This window comes from Odocoileus virginianus, chromosome 17 (genome assembly GCF_023699985.2).
Source record: "Odocoileus virginianus isolate 20LAN1187 ecotype Illinois chromosome 17, Ovbor_1.2, whole genome shotgun sequence".
Taxonomy (NCBI): domain Eukaryota; kingdom Metazoa; phylum Chordata; class Mammalia; order Artiodactyla; family Cervidae; genus Odocoileus; species Odocoileus virginianus.
In genome coordinates, this window is record NC_069690.1 from 38,675,472 (window position 1) to 38,699,540 (window position 24,069).

General features: G+C 42.4%; 1 protein-coding gene across 1 annotated transcript; it reads left to right on the forward strand.

Moving 5' to 3' along the window:
• Positions 1–311: 311 nt before the first annotated feature.
• CASC3 (CASC3 exon junction complex subunit) lies at positions 312–22,810 on the forward strand. The gene is made up of 14 exons (XM_020890090.2): positions 312–596; positions 966–993; positions 1,471–1,508; positions 14,413–14,571; positions 14,665–14,816; positions 15,358–15,534; positions 15,712–16,397; positions 17,753–17,817; positions 18,537–18,651; positions 18,886–18,984; positions 19,241–19,455; positions 20,085–20,207; positions 20,396–20,459; positions 21,097–22,810. The coding sequence occupies exons 1-13, from the start codon at positions 366–368 to the stop codon at positions 20,417–20,419; spliced, it is 2,112 nt and encodes a 703-aa protein (XP_020745749.1). The 5' UTR covers positions 312–365; the 3' UTR covers positions 20,420–20,459; positions 21,097–22,810.
• Positions 22,811–24,069: the final 1,259 nt, after the last annotated feature.

The following is a 24,069-nucleotide window of genomic DNA, read 5'->3' on the forward strand; positions in this document are numbered from 1 at the left end:
AAATTATGAAACAACGCTAATGCCGCAGTGAAACTGTGACAGGTCAACGCTATCCACTCATGCCCAAGATGGCCGGGCAAGGACCGGAGCAGATTGCCCGCCCAAGAGCAACTCCCCTCGCCCGGGGCCCAACCGCGGGGAAGTCAAGGGCCTCACCACGCCCCCTCACGTCACCAATTACGCAATCCCGCGCACCCGCAAACGTGCCGCAACGCGCCAGCTCCGCCCCCAGCCCGTCTCCCCGAAAAGCCGGGCGACCAGCGCCGCAAGTGAAGCATGCTGGGACCAGCTCTCAAGCTTCCCGGCAGCCCCTGCGACGGGCGTGGTACGTCAGGATCTGGCCAGCGGCGGCCGTTCTCCGTAAGATGGCGGACCGGCGGCGGCAGCGCGCTTCGCAGGACACCGAGGACGAAGAATCTGGTGCCTCCGGCTCAGACAGTGGCGGTTCCCCGGCGCGGGGCGGTGGGAGCTGCAGCGGTAGCGCTGGAGGCGGCGGCAGCGGCTCTCTGCCTTCCCAGCGCGGAGGCCGAACTGGGGCCCTTCATCTGCGGCGGGTGGAGAGCGGGGGCGCTAAGAGCCCTGAGGAGTCGGAGTGTGTGAGTGCGCGCGGGCGGGGCGGACCGGGGGCGGGGTGTAGGTGGTGATGAGAGGCTGGGAGTTGACGGTAGATGTAGAGGCGGAGTGTGTTGGAAAAGAGGAGAGCGATCCCGGTGCGGTTTGCATACGAAGCTCCAAGGGAAGAGAAGGGATTGAGGGTTTGTTGGGGGACAGGCGGAGCTGCTGCGGATGGAAAGCGGGTATTTACTCAGAAATTGGGACTGAAGGTGAATAGACGGGACCTCCTTCAGATCCTGCCTGTTAAAGATATACCTTCCCTTGTCTCCCTTTTCAACCATTTTGTGTTCAGTCTTCGTTTCTTCACCCCCTGGAAATCATAGAACTAACCCATGTCTTCTTTCCTTCAGGAAAGTGAAGATGGCATCGAGGGCGATGGTGAGTAGCATCATGATAGAGATCTTTGCCTCCAAACTCAGGTCACCTGTCTGCAGCAGTTGACATCCTCTCAGACTGTTAAGTGGAGAAGGAAATGGCAACCCACTCCAGTATTCTTGCGTGGAGAATCCCAAGGACGGAGGAGCCTAGTGGGCTGCCGTCTATGGGGTCGCACGGAGTCGGACACGACTGAAGAGGCTTGCAGACTGTTAAGGGTTTTGGGGAGGGTGCCACAAAGGGGCTCTTTGTAGTATAATGTTTAAGAGCATAAGTTTTAGCTGTATGATCTTGGGAAAGTCAAAGTCACTCTTTGAACCTGTTTTCTATCTGTATATGGGGACTATAATTTTATCTACCTCATAGGTTGATGTCAGGATTAAATGAGAGTTTTCGCTTGACCCACAGCAAGCACTGGAAGATGTAATTATAAAATTTCTGTTGCTTTTTTTCCCTTTATATGTTTCTGTTTTCTTTCAGCTGTTCTCTCGGATTATGAAAGTGCAGAAGACTCAGAAGTGAGTGTGATAGATTCTTTTTCCTATGATGTAGGTTGGCAAATGTGTTTTAAAAATTGTACCCACCTGTGATTTGAAAGCACCCCCCCCCGTTTGTTACTCCTTGTGCAGTCTTCATTTATGCTTCTGAAAAACTATTATAAAAAGTATTGTTCAGTTATAGAGAGGGAAGCTTTGTATAAACCTCTTCAGGCCACTTGTTAGGCTGTTAGTAGCTGACCTTTCACCCTATCTAAAGAAAATAAGATTCTAAATAAGAGAATGAGAACATTCTTTGGCCCTTCACAGGTTGTTTGACACTCCATTTTATGATGCCTAGGTGGTGAAACCAGCCAGTTGGGTATTTTTTGAGTATATCTGAAGACCTCAGAAGGGTAGGATTCTGAGTGGTTTGTGTCAGAAAACATTTCTCAGTTTATGGATGAGATTTTCTGTCTTCAGCAGAAAGTTTCCATAAGCCAAATGTTTGTGAACTTAGTTGGCTTTGATTGGATAAACTACTAGAGATGTTATCAGAATGGCTACTTGTTTCCTGGAACTGTTGAATAGAGCTCTGATTTATACAGAAAGAATTGGATTGTGGATCAAAGGTTCATTCTGCAAATTTTGTAGAACTGTTACTACATATTAGATTTACCATTAAGCCCTGGAGATGCAAAAGTGAACACTGTAACAAAGTTCCTATCTTTAGGAATCTTACAGCTTGGTAAGGAAGTCAGACAAACATTGAGAAAATCATAGGACTTGGTGACAGCTGCTGGGGGATAGGGTTAAATAGGGTGTTAATGACTGGGTACTGATTCCATATTAGGCAGTCAGAAAAGAATAAATTAGAGTTAACCAGGCAAATCATGCTCTAGGCAGAGGGAGCAACAGCTGCAAGAGCTCGGAGATAGGAGGGAAGACTGACTATCTGGAAACTTGTAAGTAGTTTGGTGTGGCTGGAACATTGTTGGGACAGGATGGATACCAGAAATAAAGGCAAATTATAGAGCAGGGGTCAGGTCATGCAGGGATTACTTCTTTCTCTTTATTAAATGCCTTCTCAGTGCCAGGAGCTATGCTAGGCCCTGGAATAAAAGATACGTGGTTCTGCCCTCATGGAATTTACATTCCAGGTCAGAGAGGGAAAATATAGACAGTTAAGTAATTACAACAACCGTTTGTGAAATGCCATGGTATTGGAAGCATAGGGTGCTTTGGGAGCACATGGCAGGGGCAGCTAACGGAGTGTAGGGTGTTTGGAAGTATTTACAGGAGGGACTCTTCAAGTAGAGACTTGAATGAGTAGGAGTTAGCTAGCTAGAATTTTCTTAGCAGAGGAAATAGTCCAAGAAGAACATCCAGAAGGGATGGGGTTGGAGGACAGTGAGTTGGAGGACATGGAAGATTTAGTATAACCGGTGGTAAGGATGACTCTCAGTCCAAATCTTGAAGTACTTTATAAGCCTGATTGAAAAAGTATTTGGATTTTATTCTAAAGAAGTAAAGTGTAACAGGATTTTAAACAAGAGTATGATATGGAGTATGGATTAGACTTAAATTTTAAAGCAGTGTTTGTAGTCTACAAGCAATAAATGTTGGAGAGGGTGTGGAGAAAAGGGAACCCTCTTACACTGTTGGTGGGAATGAAGATTAGTACAGCCACTATGGAAAACAGTGTGGAGATTTCTTAAAAAGCTGGAAATAGAACTGCCATATGACCCAGCAATCCTACTTCTGGGCATACACACCGAGGAAACCAGATCTGAAAGAGACACGTGCACCCCAATGTTCATCGCAGCACTGTTTATCATAGCCAGGACATGGAAGCAACCTAGATGCCCATCAGCAGACGAATGGATGAGGAAGCTGTGGTACATATACACCATGGAATATTACTCAGCCATTAAAAAGAATTCATTTGAATCAGTTCTAATGAGATGGATGAAACTGGAGCCCATTATACAGAGCAAAGTAAGCCAGAAAGATAAAGACCATTACAGTATACTAACACATATATATGGAATTTAGAAAGATGGTAATGATAACCCTATATGCAAAACAGAAAAAGAGACTCAGATGTATAGAACAGACTTGTGGACTCTGTGGGAGAAGGCGAGGGTGGGATGTTTCAAGAGAACAGCATCGAAACATGTATATTATCTAGGGTGAAACAGATTACCAGCCCAGGTTGGATGCATGAGACAAGTGCTCGGGCCTGGTGCACTGGGAAGACCCAGAGGGATCGGGTGGAGAGGGAGGTGGGAGGGGGGACTGGGATGGGGAATACATGTAAATCCATGGCTAATTCATTTCAATGTATGACAAAAACCACTGCAATGATGTAAAGTAATTAGCCTCCAACTAATAAAAATAAATTAAAAAAAAAAAGAAGAGCAAAAAAAAAAAAAATAAAGCAGTGTTTGTCAGATCCAAGGAATGTCTACATGAAAGAAAATCCTATTGAAACAGACTCTTGCAGAGGGAGGGAAGACTCAGATGTTTATATGTTAACAAAATCCCAGGTTGATTCACAGTAATATTTTAGAATTATTATCTTTAACAATTGTTTTGTGTGCAATGGGGAGAGTTACCTGAAGGGAGCAAGATTAGAGGCAGAAAAACTAGTTAAGAAAGCTATTGTGAAAAAAAAAAAGAAAGCTACTGTGGAAGACTAGGAAAGCAGAAAATGTGGCATGGAGTGGAGTGGTGGCAGTGAAAATAGAAGTGGGCAGCACTGGCAGTTATTTAAGCTATGGAAATGACAGAATGTGGTGATTGGTAGGATGACTTATTTTCTGTGAAGTCAGTGGTAAAGTTATCCACAAAGAATTAAAGGAAGATGAGAGGTTTTGGAGTGAGTAATGTTTGCAGTAGTCATTAAAGAATGAAAACATCTGAAAGACTGCCAGGCAGTGTGGAGTATTCAGTGAGGTTTGGTGATTGTGACTTTATAGCAGTTTACCGTTATGTGTATAATGAGTTTGGATGTTACTCTAACAGCAAAGAAAGAAAGGCTATTGGAGGCTTAAATGGAGGAGGATCTGAGGATGAGGCAAGACTGAAGACAGAGCTGTTAGAATAGTCCAAGGAGCGTGATAGTGCCCTAAAGAAGGGACAGTGGCAGTGGCACTGCATGACATAGATTTGAGAGATTATTTAGGTATTATTATTAATAATAGAATTTCTTGATTAATTGAATGTGGAGCCTGAATTAAGGAGGAGTCGGAGAGAATTCTGCTGAAACTCAAAAGACAGCTGCTTTGGTTCCTGTAAGCTTTAGATGCCCAGCAGTGTTTGACCTCTCCTGACGGGAAGATGTTGATCCAGGTGAGGGCTGGGACCTGGCCAGATGCCGGCGATAGAGCCAGAAAGTTTACTGACAAGGACAGTGACAGCGTGGTGAGGGAAGGGACTGGGATGGGGGAACTTGGGGATCTGGGTTTCTCTAGCTTCATTCCAAAGCCCTAGAATAATGCTGAGTGTTTTGACTTGTTCGTGAGTGTCCTCTGTTGTTTTGTCTCAAGACTCACCTCTGCCTCAGATGACCTGTCTGCAGTCCAACCTTCAGACTTTAATATCCATTCCCTTCAGCTCTGAGCAGAATGCAAGCTCCTGGAGGGCTGAGACTGTCTTTGTCACTGTTCTGTCCTGGGAGCTTAGAAGAATATCTGTAATAGACCCTCAATAAACTTTTCTTGGATTAGTAAATAGAACTGCAAGGACTTTTCTTCTAAATACACTTTATTTTGGAATAATTCTGCATTTACCAAAAAAATCACAAAGAGAATACAGATGTCCCATAGACTTTTCACCCAGTTCTTCTAATGTTAGCATCTAGAATGACTTATTTAAATTAATTTTGTTCTTTTGACACACATTCCTGTGTTAACACCACAATTCTACTTTATCCTTTACATTTGAGCAGTTATCATTTGGAGAAACCTTTTTTCATAAGTAAAGTATCATAATACAATTTTGTTATGTGTGAGATACAGCTCCTGTTGTAAAAACTAGTAATTATAAGGGGAAAAAAAGTGTTGTTACCTTAATAAAAAAGATTGTGCTAATAATGTTGAAGTTCAGTACATTTGTAATATGAAAAAAAGAAAAAGGAGTCCAAGTAATGCCCAGGTTGGAGAATGGTGTTGGTCACTGAGAAAGGGACCACAGGAGGAAGAGATTCCGGGAAGGACAGTGTTGGGTGAAGTTTTGGATGTTTTGAGATTGAGGAACATGTACAGCTTTGATGTGGCAATATCTGGTATGTATTGCCTAAAATTTAAGAGAGGAGTGTAGTTCTGCCGTGTCAAATAGGATAGTCACCAGCCAAATGTGGCTATTTGAGTTAATAAAAAAGTTCAACTCCTCATGTGCATAGGTAAAAAATTTCCCTCATTCCAGCGAGTTTTATTGGATAGCACTGATCTAGATTAAAGAATTTGACTTGATATCTTGCCTTACATAATTATCTGTTAACTTGATTGCATTTCTTCTTAGTTACTAACTGCGTATACCTAGATGCTATACTTAGTTTTGCCTGCTGTACTTAGTTTTGATCTGTCTCTTAGTCTGACAGGTTAGTTTTTCATCCTTTTTTTTTAATAGTGTATCTGTTAAAAAGATTTTGATGGCCACTCACTCATTGTACAACTCACCATGCTGTCTCTGTCCATTGTATTTCTTGCAGATTGTCTTTCCATGGTAGCCATGGAAAATAGCAGTATGACCAAAGCTGCTTTTTTTTTTTTTTTTTGATCCAAAGCTTTTATCTTGCACAGAACTGGCTGATCACCTAATTTTCTTTCCCTTATAAGTCACTTTCTATTTTTGTCTGGATAGTCCCACTATATTTTCCTTTAAGGTCCAGTGGTTATATTAAAATTTGTCTTAGAGTTGGTCATTCTGGATCAATATTCATGGATATGAGATGTGCTGTACAGTATGTCATGGAACTTCCATGCAAATACTCTTTTCCTGTCTTCAGTATTTGACCCTTTCTCTTTAATCCTTTGTAGTGTCTCTATTTTCTTTTGATTACTGTGTTTATTCACTCTTGTTTGTGTTCCTTCTAGTTCTAGACTTTGTATTTTAAATGATTTTTTAAATTTCTAATATCTTCTTGAGTTCATTTCTGGATTTTTAAAATTCTGATTGATGTTCTTTCATGCCTTATATAATATTTTTAATGTCTTTTTGCTCATTTTAAAATAGAAGTTGCAATTTTGTTATGATATGCATATGTCTTTCTGGCATGCTTTCATTGTAGGAGTGCTATTCTACATATTTTTTTCTTTTAGTTTCTGTGGGATTTGATCTCTATTTTTCTTTATTTGATTTTTATTTAGTCTTCCTGATTTTTTCAAAGGAAGTGTGGCTCAAAGTAGCTTTTTCTAATTTCGTAGAACTCTCTCCTCAGTTGTTTTCCCATAGTGTTAAAACACACACACACACATATATGTATATATATATGGCTTTCTGAGATTTACTGGTTTTGTTCCCTTCTCTAATTTACTTTGGACCATCTTCCTTCCTTCATTCCTTTTGTCCCTCTTCTGCTGAACTGATTCTCTTCTCAACAATTTTATCTTCAGTGTGGTACTCTATCCTCGAGGGAACCCCTGGCAGCCAGGTTGATTTTAAGATTTCACAAGGCTTGGACTTCTCCAGCCCTTTCAGACCTTCTTACTGCAAGATCCTTAAACTCACATTCTATTAGAGGCAGCAAAACCCCTTCTAGTTGCGATTGTTGTTTTCAGTTTTACTTTCTGTTGACTAGTTCAGGGTTCTCCTGTTTTCAGGTCCATTTACTGCTGTCTGCTTTTTCCAGCCCTGATACCAATCTGATGCAGTTCTTGTGGCAGTTGTTGGTTTGCTCATGTGCTTGTATTTTGAGGTGTGGGGGATACCTTGTAACCTAGTTTTGTTGTAAATGTTGTCCAGAGGGTTTTGATTTTGCTGTCAGAAGCCCCCATTTGTGTGGAGATTTGAAGAGATCAAAAACTATGCTGCTGCCATTTTTTACAGAATCCTGAGGAAATATTTTTAAAGAAATTAGACTGAAGGGGAGGCTAGAGAGATGGTAGCTGGAAAGAAGGCTCTAAGGTCAAGAGAGGGTTTGGTGTTATTGTTTGAGTTGGAGAATCAAGTATGCCTAAAGGTTGAAGAAATGATTAAAAAGGGAAAGAAATGGGAGAGTATAGGTAATAAGTGTGTGATGTCCTTGATTGACTATATGAGAAGAAATAGAAACCAGATGAGAAAAACATCTTCCACTGTAATTATAGAGAGGTGGGAAGGAAAGGTGTGTGGGAAGGAAGCTGGTGTTCCCTTTGTTTTGTTTTCTTTGTGAAATATAATAGAAAGAAAAACATAAAAGAATGGTTGTTGATGGAGGGACAGTATAGGAATTTTGAGATGAAGTTTGAATAGTTGAGGTTGGAGGTGGCACTGATATGTAAACTTTTATGATTTTTTTTTTTAATTCCCCCTAGTGATGATCAGTAGTCTAGTTGTAAGCTTAGAAAAAGCAGACAGTTCGGTTGATCGAGTCCTGAGCACATGGGAATAGGGGATTTGAGAGAGTTATCAATAGTGCTGAAATGATTGGGTCACAGAGTCTAGAGAGAGAAGAAAGTGAATGTGGGAAAGGACTGATAGGTAGAGAAAAGGTGGAAATGTCACTGGAGTGGATGTCTTAAGACACGAGAGATGGGAGGCTAAAGGAATAACTGGGGATGGGCAGGAGTAACAGGCAGGATTTGGGGGGGAAACAGCTTTATTGAGATATAATTTATGTGCCATTCAGCTTACCGGTTTAAAATGTCCAGTTCTGAATAGTTTTTAGTATATACAAGTATGTGCAACCATTACCATAGTCAGTTTCAAAACATTTTCATTACTTCAAAAAGAAATTTTGTACCCTTTAATTGTCACTCACCCCCCACAGCTCCTCCGTTCTCATTCCCTCCAGCCAGCCCTATGCAACCACATACTCCCTTTCTGTGTCTAGAGATTTCCTTATTCTGGCCTTCTTTATGAACAGAATCATATGATAACATATGACTGGATTCTTTCACTTAGCATATTATTTCCGAAGTTTTCACCCAAGTTGTAGCATGTGTCAGTACTTCATTCCTTTTTATGGCTGAATGATATTCCTTTGTGGGATTTCCCTGGCTCAGACAGTAAAGAATCCACCTGGAGATTCTGGAGAATCCCATGGACAAAGAAACCTGGCGGGCTGCAGTCCATGGGGTCACAGAGGCAGACATGACTGGGTTACTAATCACACAATTTGCCATTGTATGGGTATACTATATTTTATTTATCCATTCATCCACTGATGGATACTTGGGTTTCTATTTTTTTATGAATAATACTGCTTAAAATATCCATGTTAAAAAAAAAAAAAAAAATCCATGTTCAGGTTTTTGTGTGGATGTGTGTTTTCATTTCTCTTGGGTATGTACCTAGGAATGGAGTTGCTAAGTCATATGGTAATTGTTCGGTTGTCTGAGGAATTGTCGAGACTCTTTTCCAAAGCAGCTGCGCCATTTTACATTCTCAGCAGCAGTGTGTGGGGATTACAGTTTCTCCACATACTCAGTGGCACTTATTATTGTCTTGATTTTTTTCATTCTGGTCATCCTAGTAGGTGTAAAATGGTATCTTGATATGTATTTACCTGATGTTGAGCATTTTGTCTTGTGCTTATTGGCCATTTGTGTATCTTCCTAGGAGAAGTGTCTGTTCAGATACCTTGTCCATTGTAAAATTTTTTATTTATTTTTGGCTGTGCTGGGTCTTCATTGTTTCAGTCTTTCTCTTGTTGCAGCAAGCAGGGGCTGCTCTTCAGTTGCAGTGGCACAGACTTCTCATTGTGGTGGTTTCTCATTGCAGAGCATGGGCACTAGGGTGCACAGGCCTCAGTAGTTGTTGCTAATGGGCTCTAGAGCACAGGCTTAGTAGGGCTGAGTGGTTGTGGTACACGGGCTTAGTTGCCCTGTGGCATGTGGAATTCCTGGACCAGGGATCGAACCTGTGTCCCCTACATTGACAGGTGGATTCTTAACCCCTGGACCACCTGGGAAGTCCCATTTTGTCGTTTTTTTTTTTTTTTTTTAATCATTGAGTTGTAAGAGTTCTGTATATGTTCTAGATTTGTTTCTTATCATCTATATTATTTGCAAGTGTTTTTTTCCCATTCTTTGGGTTGTCTTTATACTTCCTTAATGGTGTTATGTTTTCAGTTTTGATGAAGTCCAGTATATTTGTTTTTTCTTTTGTTGCCTATGTCTGTTGGTGTCATGCATGCCAAAGAAGCTTTTGCTGAATCTGTGCCAAATCCAAAGGCGTGTTTTATTTTAAGAGTTTTATAGCTTTAGCTCTTAGTTTTAGGTCTTTGATCCATTTTGAGTTAATCTTTGTATGAGGAGTGAGGTAAGAATGTAACTTCATTCTTTTTTATTTGGCAGTGCTGATGAAAACCTGGGTATTTAAATTTAAGATTTTTAAAAGTAGATCAGATTTACTTAAAATGTGTAGCAGTTCCAGGTAAGACTGGTCTGACGTGTGTACATGAAAGTGCATGACTGAAGTGGAGATGAAAAGTATGAGCTTATTTCCATAGTTTTCAGATCAGTGACAGGGTAGACCCAGGCAAAAGACAGAGGTGGAGGTCTTCCCGTTGATCTTGTAGAGCGTCCCTGTGAAACCTTTCTTAAATTGAAATGACTTAAAGCAAAGAAGCAATTACCTTAGTACGCTTCTTGCCAAGTGATGCGCAAAATAAATGGAGGTAAAGCACCGATGCTCATAGATACAGTTCAAAGCTGTGGCAGCTGGATGCTAAGAGGCTGAGTGTAGTTCCCAGGGCAGGAGCTTGGTGGTTTCACTCCTTCGGCTTAGGGTATAGAGCTGCTTGTATGACAGCTCACTGCAAAGCAAACACTGAGTACAGTTTTTACTTTTGCCTTTTTTTAAAAAAATCTTTTTCAAATTTCTTTCAGTTTGTGAAAACAAATACTACTATAGGCCTTTTATCAAAGGAAAAAAAGAAAAATGGTGTAATCTGAACTTTTGAGAAGCAAGATATAGCTAGATGATAGAAGCCTCAGAGAAGTAGGAATTTAAAATGAGGTGGACTTGGGATTAGCAGATGGAAACTGGTATATGTAGAATGAATAAGCAACAAAGTCCTATTGTACAGCATAAGGAACTATATTCAATATCCTGTGATAAACTATAATGGAAAAGAATATGAAAAAGAATGTATAGGGACTGCTTTGATCCAGTAGTTAAGACTTTGTGCCTATAATGCAGGGGGTGCAGTTTCGATCCCTGTTTGGGGAACTAAGATCACACATGCCATGTGGCGAGGCAAAAAAAAAGTGTGTGTGTGTGTGTGTGTGTGTGTATACACACATACATACAAACAACCCCCCCCACACACATATAAAACTATATATGGTTATAAACTATATATAGTTATATTCCATGTATATACCATATATGTATATATAACTATTCCACTTTGCTATACAGCAATTAACATTATTATAATTCAACTATACTTCAATAAAAGATAAAAGGTGACAGAGATCTGGAAGAGACATTGGGAATGAGAAAGATAGACTCCCCTTTTACTCTGAAATATGTGGGGAATGGGAAAATGAGCTAAAACATCTGCATGAGAATTCTGCCAGGGAAGCAGTTGCTTAAGTGGAGGGCTAGGCTTTAGAGTTGGGAGGGTGTTCACTGAATGGGAAAGTCAGCAGTAGGGAAAATGGTTTTGATGTCAGCCCGTAGGCAAAGATGGTAAAGAATCTGCCTGCAGTTTAATCCCTCAATCGGGAAGATCCCCTGGAGAAGGGCATGGCAGCCCACTCCAGTATTCTTGCCTAGAGAATTCCATGGACAGAGGAGCCTGGCAGTCCATTGGGTCGCAAAGAGTTGCAAATGACTGAGTCACTAACACTTCCACTTTTGTAGCCAAAGAAGCTTGACCCTAGGGTAACACCTTGGCTTCAGTTACACCAGATTTTGGTGCTAATTTGGAGTCTTCTCAGCACTATACTATTTGTATTTTCTGTCCTGCCTGGAAACAAAATTAGTTTCTCCTTTGGAATAAAAGAGTTGCCTCATATGACATTCCACCACAGACTAAGAAGGGATAGAGCATGAAACAAAGTTCTCTCATTAATCATGCTGATACTGTTTTAAGATGTTTGATTTCAGTCAGTGTGTGTTTGTTGGGGGGGTGGGGGGGGCGGGGCGGGGGGGGCAGGTTTGGAGTTGAATTGGGGAGAAGTAGTGAATTAAGGTCACATACACACCAAGCAAGATTCTTGCAGATTCTTGCAACACAACATGCAAGGAATCTAGGACCAAGGAAAGAACTGAATGATTACCACCCACCCATTCCCAACTAAAGAGGAGAGAAAATTTCTTGTGATTGAGGGAAAATGAGAAGAATCTAGGGTACCTGGTTGTTAAAAAGCTGTAAATAAAGGCTTGGTTCTCATAGTGTGGGTGTGGTCAATGAGCTTCATAACAGTATCATCTTTCTGGGAATCCTAACTCAAGACACTCAGAGGCCGAAATACTTAGGCTGGACAGGGAATAAAGGGGAAGGGTAATTAATTGGCTTATCTGGGCCAGTCTGGCAGTCTAGGTTCTGTTTGAAAAAAGGTCAGAAACTTAAGAGCTTGAGAGCTGCTTATTTCATCAGGAATCTCAGTGAGTATCTTTGATCAGATTCCTAGGCCATCCTGGGCCTGGAGTTAGTCAGTTACAGATAGAGTGTCAGGTCCAGTAGAAGAATAAGAGAACAGTGTACATATCTGCCAGGGGGCAGAGGTGTTTTGGCACCCTGACTTGTTAGCCCAGCAGTGGGGACTAGACCACCTTCCTTTGAACCTATTTCTTTGCATCTTTCTAGGTCTCTAGACCTACATCCCTTAGCCTTTACCTCTACCTCCCTAGGTCCAAATCTTGGAAGGACCAGAATATGAGAGAGTAACTTTTAGTCTGAAGCCAGCCCCCTTAGCATGAATCTTAGCTGCTTTTTCCCCTAGCTGAAACAAGCCACACCTCTCTTGCTTAACCCTTTCTAGTTGCCCCTGTTTAAAGGATGGCCTCAGGACCCTTCTTTGTATGGATAGATTTTCTAGGTCACAAGCAGGATTATTCAGTTTTTTAAAAAATTAAAGTGTAATTGACTGGAGTATTCAATCTTGCTGTGCCAAGAGAAGGAAAGGGAAGAGAGCACTTGGATGTTAATTTTTTTTTTCTTCATTTCTAAGATGCAGTGGTTATACAAGTTCTAAAGTTTTACAAGTCAAAATTTTATAATTATATCATTCTAGACAGAGTTATTGGCTAAGGAGCTCTCATGTTGCAGAAAATTTAGTATTCATATCGTAGACATAAAAAATGTAAGCCACTATTTCCCAACTTGAGAGTAATAGTGCCTTGGGAAAGTATGGAGTTATGATAAGAGATTGCGAATTCACTAACTCTGTTTTCATTATCTGTAGACCAGATCAACATCTCCTGTCTTTATGTACTACTATTTTTTAATACATATAAATTAATAAAAATTATTAATGTATTTTAAAGTATTATTGAACATATAGCAGTTGTTCATCATTATGTGTTTTTTCAGTCCATGCGTACTATACTGTGCTGTTTCTCATGGGATTCCATGAAAATTTTAGGTCCTAAAAGGGGATTCACATAATCTAAAAGGTTGGGATTCTCTGCTGTAAGACATTTTGAGGTGAGAGAATTAACAGCTTGAGTTAGAGTGTAGTTATTAGGCACTGCATGTTTAAGAGACAGTTCATTGAGAGAGAGAGAAATTATCAAAAAGAAAGTTCCTTTGTATGCTTTAGACACTAAAAGCCTCTGATTCATAGGCCCTGGGCTTCTTCCCCAGAGGCTGCAGCTATTTGTTTTGTTGGATTTTTTTCCTTTCAGTTTTATTGAGGTAAAATTGTACTGTATAAGTTTAAGGTGTGACAACAGCATAATCGTTTGACTTACATTGTGAAATGATTATCACAATAAGCTTAGTGAAAGAGGCTGCTGCTCCTGACAGTTCCATGCATATTTTACTGGAAAACTTAACAGAGATCTATATAAGCTTGTTTATGTGTGCATATATATATATTGTTTAGTTGCTAAGTTGTTTCCAGCTCTTTTGTGACCACATGGACTGTAGCCCACCTCCATCCATGGGATTTCCCAGGCAAGAATACTGGAGTGGGTTGCCATTTCCTTCTCTAGGGAATCTTCCTGTCCCAGGGATTAAACCCCACGTTTCTTGCATTGGCAGATTCTTTATCACTGAGCCACCTGGGAAGCCGTGTATGTATATACACACATATACATGTATGTATGTGTGTTTTGGCTGAGCATGGCGCTTGTGGCTGGATCTTCGTTCCTTTACCAGGAGTTGAACCTGGGCCCTTGGCAGTGAAGGCGTAGAGTTCTAAGCACTGGACTGCTAGGGAATTCCCTGTATAGGTTTTTTTAATGTGCTTTTACTTTTTTTTTTTTTAACAATGCTTCTATTCAGTAGAAATTTTAATAAAAATATTGAAGTGTTTGCTTTTAACTCTTGCCTTATAGTAAAATTTGTTAGAAAATTTTTCCTAAAGAATGGGAAATTTTTAAATGCACTATTTAGATCTTATTTCCATAGCTAACAGGGAAACTTAAAAGGCAAATTATTTATTTATTTGCACCAAATCTTAGTTGCAGCATGTGGGATCTTTAGTGGGGCATGCAGACTCTTTAGTTGCCAATATGTGGGATCTAGTTCCCTGACACAGGGGTTGAACCTGGGATTCCTGCATTGGGAGCATAGAGTCTTATCCACGGGACCACCAAGGAAGTACCAGGAAACTTTTTTCAGGGTGATGACGGCGAGTACAGTGAAGAGGAAAACTCCAAAGTGGAGCTGAAATCAGAAGCCAATGATGCTGCTAATTCTTCAGCAAAAGATGAGAAGGGAGAGGAGAAACCTGACACCAAAGGTGCTGTGACTGGAGAGAGGCAGAGCGGGGATGGACAGGTTAGTGCCCACAAGGCCTCCATTTCCACTCGAGTTCTGGAACAGGGGCTCTTCAGCTTGGAGTGAGTAAAGAGCTCTTTATCTGTCCGACAGGAAAGCACAGAGCCTGTGGAGAACAAAGTCGGTAAAAAGGGCCCTAAGCATTTGGATGATGATGAAGATCGGAAGAACCCAGCATACATACCCCGGAAAGGGCTCTTTTTTGAGCATGATCTTCGAGGGCAGACTCAGGAGGAAGAAGTCAGGTAACAGCCCCTTGCTACTGCTGTGTAGTATGTTAGTATTATATGTATTCCATGCTTACTATATGCCAGGCACTTTACTAAGTGTTTTACCTGTATTATTTACTGTTCACAACATTTTAAGGTAAGTATTAGGATTATCCCCTTTGTACAAATGAGGAAAGTAAGACTTAGAATATTTAGTAACTCTTGGTGGAGGAGCTGGGATCCAGACCTGTATGTCCACTGCCTTCCTTAATCTGAGGCTCAACGCCTCTAAATACTTGCATAGGTGGCTTTACAGGAGAGAGATGTTTCCAGAGTGCTGAGTAGTTTGAAGTGAAGGCTTTCCTTATTTTTATTCCTGTTATGTTCACGCCCAGCAGGCCCTGAGGTGCTGTGATTCACCCTTGCTTTTGGAAGGCCTGTTTTGTGTAGCCTGTCTGGGAACATGGAGAGATTACCTGAGTTCCTAATGTTTCTCTGCCCAGCCCTGTTTATTTCATGAACATCTTTACTTGGCAGAGTCTGCCAACTTAACATACGTTTCCCTGGTTCCAACCAGACCCAAGGGACGTCAGCGAAAGCTGTGGAAGGATGAGGGTCGCTGGGAGCATGACAAGTTTCGGGAAGATGAACAGGCTCCAAAGTCCCGACAGGAGCTCATTGCTCTTTATGGCTATGACATCCGCTCAGCTCACAATCCTGATGATATCAAACCCCGAAGAATCCGGAAACCTAGGTGAGGACATTTTGGAGCCTGTATTATTGATATTTGCAAGAAAAAACAAAAAACTCTGCTTTTTAAAATGCCATTCTGGCCTGTAATTGAATGGGTGAGGAATATGGAAAGTCTGCCTGACCCACAGTTTATATCTCTAGTGGCCCCTTTTGTTATTTCTCTGTTTCCTTTGTTCAGGTTTGGGAGTTCTCCGCAAAGAGATCCAAACTGGATTGGTGAGCGGCCAAGTAAGTCTCATCGCCACCAGGGTCTTGGGGGCACCCTACCGCCCAGGACATTTATCAACAGGAATGCTGCAGGTACTGGCCGCATGTCAGCTCCCAGGAATTACTCTCGATCTGGAGGCTTCAAGGAGGGTCGTACTGGTTTTCGGCCCATGGAAGCTGGTGGACAGCATGCTGGCCGATCTGGTGAGACTGTTAAACATGAGACTAGTTACCGGTCTCGGCACTTGGAGCAGACTCCTGTAAGGGATCCATCTCCAGAAGCAGATGTTCAAGTGCTTGGCAGTCCTGAGAAGGAAGAGGTAGCCCCCGAGATACCAAATCCTGCTCCTGATACTGCACCACCAGCTCCTGACAGGCCTGTTGAAAAGAAATCCTATTCCCGGGCAAGAAGAACCAGAATCAAAGCTGGAGATGCAGGCAAGGTTGCAGAGGAGGCACCCCCTCCACCCGAAGGGCTGACCCCAGCACCTCCAATCCCAGAAGCTACATCTCCTACGCCTGCTAAGACTGGAAACTGGGAGGCTCCAGTGGATTCTACTACAGGGGGTCTTGAACAAGATGTGGCACAACTAAATATAACAGAACAGAATTGGAGTCCAGGGCAGCCTTCCTTCCTGCAATCACGGGAGCTTCGGGGTAGGTACCTAGGGTTAATAAGACTAGCTTTTATCCCTTTGCATCATTGGACTTAGGGGCATGGAACAAATGTCTCTTAGAAATCTGGTATCTGACAATATCTTCATTTTCATTAATTGTAAGAAACAGATGGATCCATAGGCATATTCATCCAAAGAGCTCAGAGCAGCTTTATCTGTTACATAAGACTAGCCCACTGCTTTGCTTACTGTTTACTATTAACTGATCAGTCACCACCATTGAGCTCCTGAGTGCAAAATCCTTTATCACTCTCTAGAAAAAGTGGAAGAAGGCAGTGTTCTTTATTATTTGAGCTAATGGTTAAATGTTTTAAGGCAGAAATTGCCTTTGAATTTGGATGAGCATCTCCTAATCTCTTTGAAAAGAAAGCCTCTCTAGTTTCCTTAGTCTTCTAGAGCCAGGCTGCCTAGTAGAACTTTCTGTAATGATGGTGCTTTTAAACACTTGTAATGTGGCCAGAGTGACTGAAAAACTGAACTTTTCATTTTTAATTATTTGAAATTTAAGTAACCATACGTGGCTAGTGGATATCATGTTGGTACAGCATAGTTCTCATGACTAGGAACTACCTACCACCCCTCTGACCCATCTTTTTTTTTTCTTCCTCCAGTCAGATAGATCAGAGGATCTTTTCCATTGTTTCTGAAATCTAATTCAAACTTAGATTGGAAAGCATCACTTGGACTGGCAGTTTTAGCATCCTTCTCTGGTGTGCGTAATTCTGGAATACCAAAAACTAGGGTAGCCTAAACTGGACCTGGAGTTGATCTTTGGATAGAGAAGTACACTCTCTCCTGCCAGTGCCTTATTACTATTGGAAGACAGTCTCTAGAACATTCCTTTTTTGTCCTGAGTCATCTTCAATCAGAGGAGAATCTCTTCCTATACTTTTAGCCTAGACCTCTGTGGCCAGAAATAATCAGAGGTAGATTTAGAACATCCTTCTCTGCCTAGTTGTTGCTCAGAAACATTAGGGTTGAGATTTTCCAATATGTTTGATAATGTAATATGCTGATTATAACCTCCCAGGGATTCTGTATGGTAAATATTTGATGGGAAAATTTTGAACTTGCATTTTCTGAGTTGCATTACTGAAGTAATTTTTTTTCATCCTCAAAGGCTTTACTGCTATATTAAGGTGGCAGGCAGTGGGGGCAAATTTCCAAATGCTGGTGTTGACAGGAAGCAGAGATAGTTTAAAACGAATTTTGTTAGTTTAAAAGATGAGAGCCATTCCCCATGTTGGATTCTTCACCCTGTCATTTTCTTCATGTATCTTTAGTTCTGTTCACATCTGTCTGCTCTGTAGCAGTGACTTTTTTGGTGTTTTACAGGTATGCCCAACCACATGCACATAGGAGCAGGACCTCCACCTCAGTTCAACCGGATGGAAGAAATGGTACAGAGGAGGAAAGGGGCGCATGTAGAGGGTTGCATGTCACAGTTTGGTCACTGTTTAAGCAAAGTCAGTTTTCCCACATTTCCCTTTAATTCGGGTCTCTGGAAATGTACAGTTTAGGTTTGGGTTTAGAGCTTAATGCTTTTCATCAGTTTTTCAATTCATTTTGTAAAATTTTTTTTGGCATGTACATACTGCTGTATTTATTTGGTTGCGCTGGGTCTTCATTGGTACAACGGGTTTTCTCTAGTGGAGAGTGGGGGCTACTCTCTTCTTGCAGTGCACAGTCTTCTCATTGTGGTGGCATCTCTTGTTTTGGAGCACAGGCTCTAGGCACATGGGCTTCAGTAATTGTAGGATATAGGCTCAGTTGTTGCGACTTCCTGGCTCTGTGGCACACAGGCTTCAGTAATTGTAGTTCCCGGGCTCTAGAGCATGAGGACTTCAGTTGGTAGCACATGGGCTTAGTTGCTCCAAGGCATTCCCAGACTAGGGATCAAACCCATGTCCCCTGCATTAGCAAGCGGATTCTTTTTTTTTTTTTTTTTTTTAGCAAGCGGATTCTTATCAACTATGCCACCAGAGAAGTCTTGCAAATAACTTCTTTAACACTGCCATGTACCCAGTAAATGTTTTGCAGTATCTGTAGGATGTTAGGTCTTAATAGGAGAGTCAGCCTTCTGGAGGTCTTCTTGCTCAAACCTCTTTCTTTCTTTCAGGGTGTCCAGGGTGGGCGAGCCAAACGCTATTCATCACAACGGCAAAGACCTGTGCCGGAGCCCCCTGCCCCTCCTGTGCATATCAGTATCATGGAGGGACATTACTATGATCCACGTGAGTTTATTTTTATGCTGGGAGATCTTTCTTGGCAGGATGAAGTGAACTAAAAGACCAGCCTTCTGAGCTTCCCTTGTGACCTCTCATGGTGGTTAACAGACTTTCTCTGGTTGCTGTTTTCTTCATATGGAAAATTGAGAACATCTTCTCAGGGGTTTGGGGAACAAGGAAACTTGTCCGTTTGATGGGAAGAGTGAGGATTTATGAGAGTCCCAATGTGATATCTTACAGTGCAGTTCCAGGGACCAATCTATACCCATGGTGACAGCCCTGCCCCACTGCCTCCTCAGGGCATGATTGTACAGCCAGAAATGCACCTTCCCCATCCAGGTAAGCTGTGAACCTCTGCTTGTATGCTTCCAGTACGTAAGGATGTGTGTTGGGGGCATCACAAACCCCAACCTTCTCAGCTCTATGCTGCTTGCTTATGAGGCTGGCCACTTTGACTACATGGGCAACAAACTCCTCTTGGGTCCATCCTGAGGAATTGAAATCTAAGCCTGTTTGTGGTGAGCAGTCCAGCCAGGCCATCCCATGGAAAAGGTATTACCTTTTGTTTCAATTGTTGTTTCTTCTCCTTGTCCAGGTTTACATCCCCACCAGACACCAGCGCCTCTGCCCAATCCAGGCCTCTATCCCCCACCAGTATCCATGTCTCCAGGGCAGCCACCACCTCAGCAGTTGCTTGCTCCTACTTACTTTTCTGCTCCAGGCGTCATGAACTTTGGTAATCCCAGTTACCCTTATGCTCCAGGGGCATTGCCTCCCCCACCACCTCCTCATCTGTATCCTAACACACAGGTGAGATGGCTAATGAGATTTTCCTAAGGATACATCCTTTAAATCAGACAGGAATATAGGATGAGGAGAATACTCAAGGAATTCTAGAGAGCATTTCAGTGCCACTAATTTGCATGTGGTGGTAGGAGCTGGAAATGCTACTTAGGTGATACCTATCATGTGTGTATTCGCTTCCATTTTTTTAATGGTTTCATTGATTGAAGTGTTTTAGTATGTCTTAGGTGGGCATGTCTGCAGTTTATCTAACTGCATAATAAAGCCATATTCTACCTACCAGCCTTCCCCTCCCCTGTACTGTTTAACTCCCAACAGGTTAACACCATCTGGTATCTGGAGTGTTAACCACTGAGCTCAGTGCCTTGCGTTTGTCAGCTGATGGTAGGAATTAGAGAAAGCTGGGCAGTACTTTGAAGAAGTGGGAACTATATTAAGACATACTAAGGCAGAAAAGAATAATTATTTTAAAGGGGGGCAGCTTAGAAATTCCTGTGTACACTTACAGATTCCCCTTATAAATTATAAAAAATTCCCCTATACTCTTTTATTTTTGTGCCTGAATAATATTTCCTGTTTACCATAGTTTGGATGAATTAATTCCTTTTTCTTTTCCTTGCTTATTGGGCTCCCAGGCCCCATCGCAGGTATATGGAGGAGTGACCTACTATAACCCCGCCCAGCAGCAGGTGCAGCCAAAGCCCTCCCCACCCCGGAGGACTCCCCAGCCAGTCACCATCAAGCCCCCACCGCCTGAGGTAATGAGAGCGCCTAGGAAAGGAGCTCTAAATAAAGGATGGTAGGGCACATCTGACAGCAGTGGGCTTTCCTTTTCTTCAGATTTTCCTCCTTTTCTTGTTGTATTTCTATGGAAAATGATCTTTTTTTCTTTTTCTTCTTTTTAAAAATAATGACCTGATAACAAATTCCAACTTTATGATTTCAGGTTGTAAGCAGGGGTTCCAGCTAATACGAATTTCTGAATATTTTAAATCTAACGTCAAATAAAAGTAAGTGTAAAACTTACTGTGACTCAGAATGTTCTTAAAACTAATGTTCATGCTTCCTTGCTCAACAATCACCTAATTAACGCTCTAAGTTTTAATCACGGGATATCTCAGGGGGAGGCTTAGAGGAGTCCCAAAGTTTGCCAGTGTCTTTGTTTTATGAATGCATTGAGTAGGGTTGAGTGGAAACCATTGTTATTATGGCAGCATTTTGAGAAGATGGAAGGAAAAACTGGAAGAGGGCATTCTTAATTAAAGGAAAGGGGAAACCTGAATTTGAGGTGTTACAGCAGAGCCAGTCTAAAGGTTGTGGAGGAGGGACTTCCTGGTGGTCCAGTGGTTAAGACTGAGCTGCCAGTGCAGAGGATGTGGGTCCGGTCCCTGGTCAGGAAACCAAGATCCTATATGCCATGCAGCATGGCCAAAAGAATTTAAAAAATAGTAATAATAAATTTTTAAAACCACTCTTTAAAAAACAAAGGCTGTGGAGGACAGAAACCAGGAGGTTTTGTTGTATTGTTTTAGGGATATTTCTTTAGTGTACATTATTTAGAATTGTGGCTTTTTGAAAATAGCTTGTAAATGCCTAAAAGGTCCAGTAACATTTTGATGGTTCTTCCCTTTTTTTCACTCCTGTCAGGACAGCAGAAGTGAAAACCTAGGAGAGAAGAGAAAACAACTGGCTGTCTGCTACCAGGAGAGCTTTGAAGATCCAAGGTGGCTCCTACCAGCAAGCAGCTAAATGAAGAGGACCCCTGCCTTCCTCTGAGGATAGGCTGTGTTGGATAAAGGGAGAAACAAGTGGACTTCCTCCCATTTTCAGTTTGTGTTTGTGTCAGCTGTGCTCAGAGGAGCAGAGATCCAGACAGCCCAGGCTTCTGAGTCTAGGAGCCCACGTCTTTTGCTCTTCTTTGCTTTCTCCTGGGAAATTCGTGTCTTCTCCTCCCAGGGAAGCTTGGAAGCTCCTTCCTGTTTGTTTTGTTTTCTACGATGTTCATTTTTAAAGCCTGGCTTGTTATTCTTAAATTAATATTCTTTTAGTCCATCACCCCACCCCCATCTCCTGCCCCCCCCCCCCCCCCCCCGCCTTTAAATTAAACAAGTTCATTCTTTGGTTTGCTAGCTCCTCTGGGTTCCTTTTGGCTTTTCCCTACATCCCAGATAATTGAGAACTTAGCAGCCAGTCTGCCCCCACCAAGTCTACAGAGAGTTGACCTTTCATTTTTTTCTTGGCCTTTTTTATTGTGTACTTGGAGTTTGTTAAGTCTTCTAATACTGTGGAAGCATTGCTGTCTGCACAGAATGTCCCATTGTGGAGAAAATCTCAGTGTGGTAGGAGCCCCTTTTCTTGACTTGGGTTTTTAGAATTTTGAGCCTCCATCAGTCTCTGTACTCTGATAATCTTTAGTTCTCTGCTGAAGGCAGAGTGTCCACAGTGGGGAGAGATGGCAGACCAGATGCTTTAGTGAGAAAGGGAGGGTAGAGTGAGCGCCTTTGTGCCGTAGGGGTGTGTGTGCACAGTCCTCAGGGCTCAGTCTGTGAGGTGAGTGGAATTAGAGGGCTCTGCTCTTTTTCCATCCTTTCTACCACACCCTTTTCCAATTGCTATGGACCAATGCATCTCTAGAGGTAAATATTACCTAGCCAGCGATCGTCCCTGTCCATTGCAGTTGCCCTTCTCCTCGTCTTTCCTGCTATAAGTGTTTGAGGTATTGCTACCTTATTTTTCCAAGGACAGTTTTACTCCTGTCCTTGCAAACAGAATACCACACCTGGGCCTAAAAGCAGTCACTTTTCAGGACAAGGGCTCCTCCCTCCTTTCCTCCCTATCTGTGGCACTGAACCACTCCCCTGCTGCCTCTGCAGAAGAGATTCCTGTTACTATGGCACTTGCATCTGCCAGGGATCACTTGGCCACTGTCCCTGTCCTACAGAACCTGAGGGAGAAGGTGGCAGCTGTGTCTCTCCCCAAGTAATGTCACTAATTCTGTCCCTTCTCTTCAGCAGTTGGCTTAACCACTTTGAGTCACAGGTGTGGGGTGGGAGGGGAGAGAGGCACTCAAGCTGGAACCCCCAAGGAGGAAATAACTAAGAGATTCTTCCAAGGGTAGCGCATGGTTGTGCCTTTTGTAGGCTGTTCCCTTTGCCTTAAACCCGAAGATGTCTCCTCAAGCCAGTGGGCCGCATGCCCAAATTCCCAGACCTTAAGACACTGTGACAGTTGTCTCTGTTCGTCCACTGTTTTGTTGCAAGAATTTCTCCATGTGTATTGTTGTTTGTAACTGTTTTAAAGAGCGCACATATGTGATTGGCATTGTGACTTGAAGATAATAAAATTTAGACATGTAAACCTAGCTCCTTTGCCAGTGTTTCGCATGAGTCTTGATTTGGGAGGGAGGGAAGAGGACTCCCTGACTCCATAGAGTCACAGTCACGACTCTGGCCAGCTCAGACTTGAGAAATGGAAGCCCAAAGAGGTGAGAAGCCCCAGTGGGGCCACACGTGACTCCCCATCGATTAACTTTCTTAACCACATTGGCGCATAGACACCAGGAATATGCAGTCCCTTAGACTGGAAGTGCAGGGGTCAGAAAAACGAATAGATGCTGTGTACCCACATGAACATCTAGTATCCCTCATGCCTGCCTTTGTGTTTGGCAAGCAAGTTTCCCAGGGCGGTACCCCACATGTCAGTATAACTGTATCAGGTCCTGGATAAGGGGGAGGTGCGGAGAAGTAGCTGTCCTCTTGAAGTTTGCACTGGCACTGAAATATCAAGGACCACAGTCTAAGAGGCTTGTATCAGTCTTAGTGCAGTTAAAGAAGATGGAACACTCCAGTATTCTTGCCTGAGAAATGTCATGGACAGAAGAGTCTGGTGGGCTACATTCCATGGCATTGCGGAGTTGGACACAACTTAGAACAACACAATCCCACAGATTGTGATCTGGGGAAATAGTTCTTGATGGAAATGTGGCATAAGATGAAGAGTGACCTAGCAATATGGAATATACAGTCTTGTAAGAAATAAAAATTTATGTACAGAATAATTAATAGTTGCATATATTCAAAGTCTGGCTAAAGGAAAAAAGGAAGAGGAGAGATCGAAAGACCAGCTCTGGCTTATGCTGCCAGTTAGCTAGGCCACTGGGAAGCTAGCTTTGAGTTGACTTATTTCCTCCTCCAGGTCCTGGGTGGTGTGGAAGTTTACTACAAAGGCTGTCCCTGGTGTGGGGCAGCAATTGAATTAAGTGTGGAGCTGGCAGTATGTGTCCTTGAGTCCCACAAGTCTTTGTGGTACATCTTCAAATGACAGTTGGGACTCCCTCCTATGCCCCTTGCTGCTGCTGCCACAGCCAGAGAACCATTGACTCTTCTGATCCTCACCCCTGATTTCTCTTTGAATCATGTCAGTTAACTTCCCTTCTCCTCCCCTGCAGAGTGATGGGTAACTATGTTCCTGATCTCTTGGGGTCATATAAAGAATGCCAGCCAGCCTTGGGGGTGGGTCGCTAGCAGGAGGAATAAGCATGTTTAGATACTTCCCCCTTACCCCTGCCTCTTGATTCTCCAGTCCTGCAGTTAGATCCCATTGCTCTCTCTGTTGCCCTGG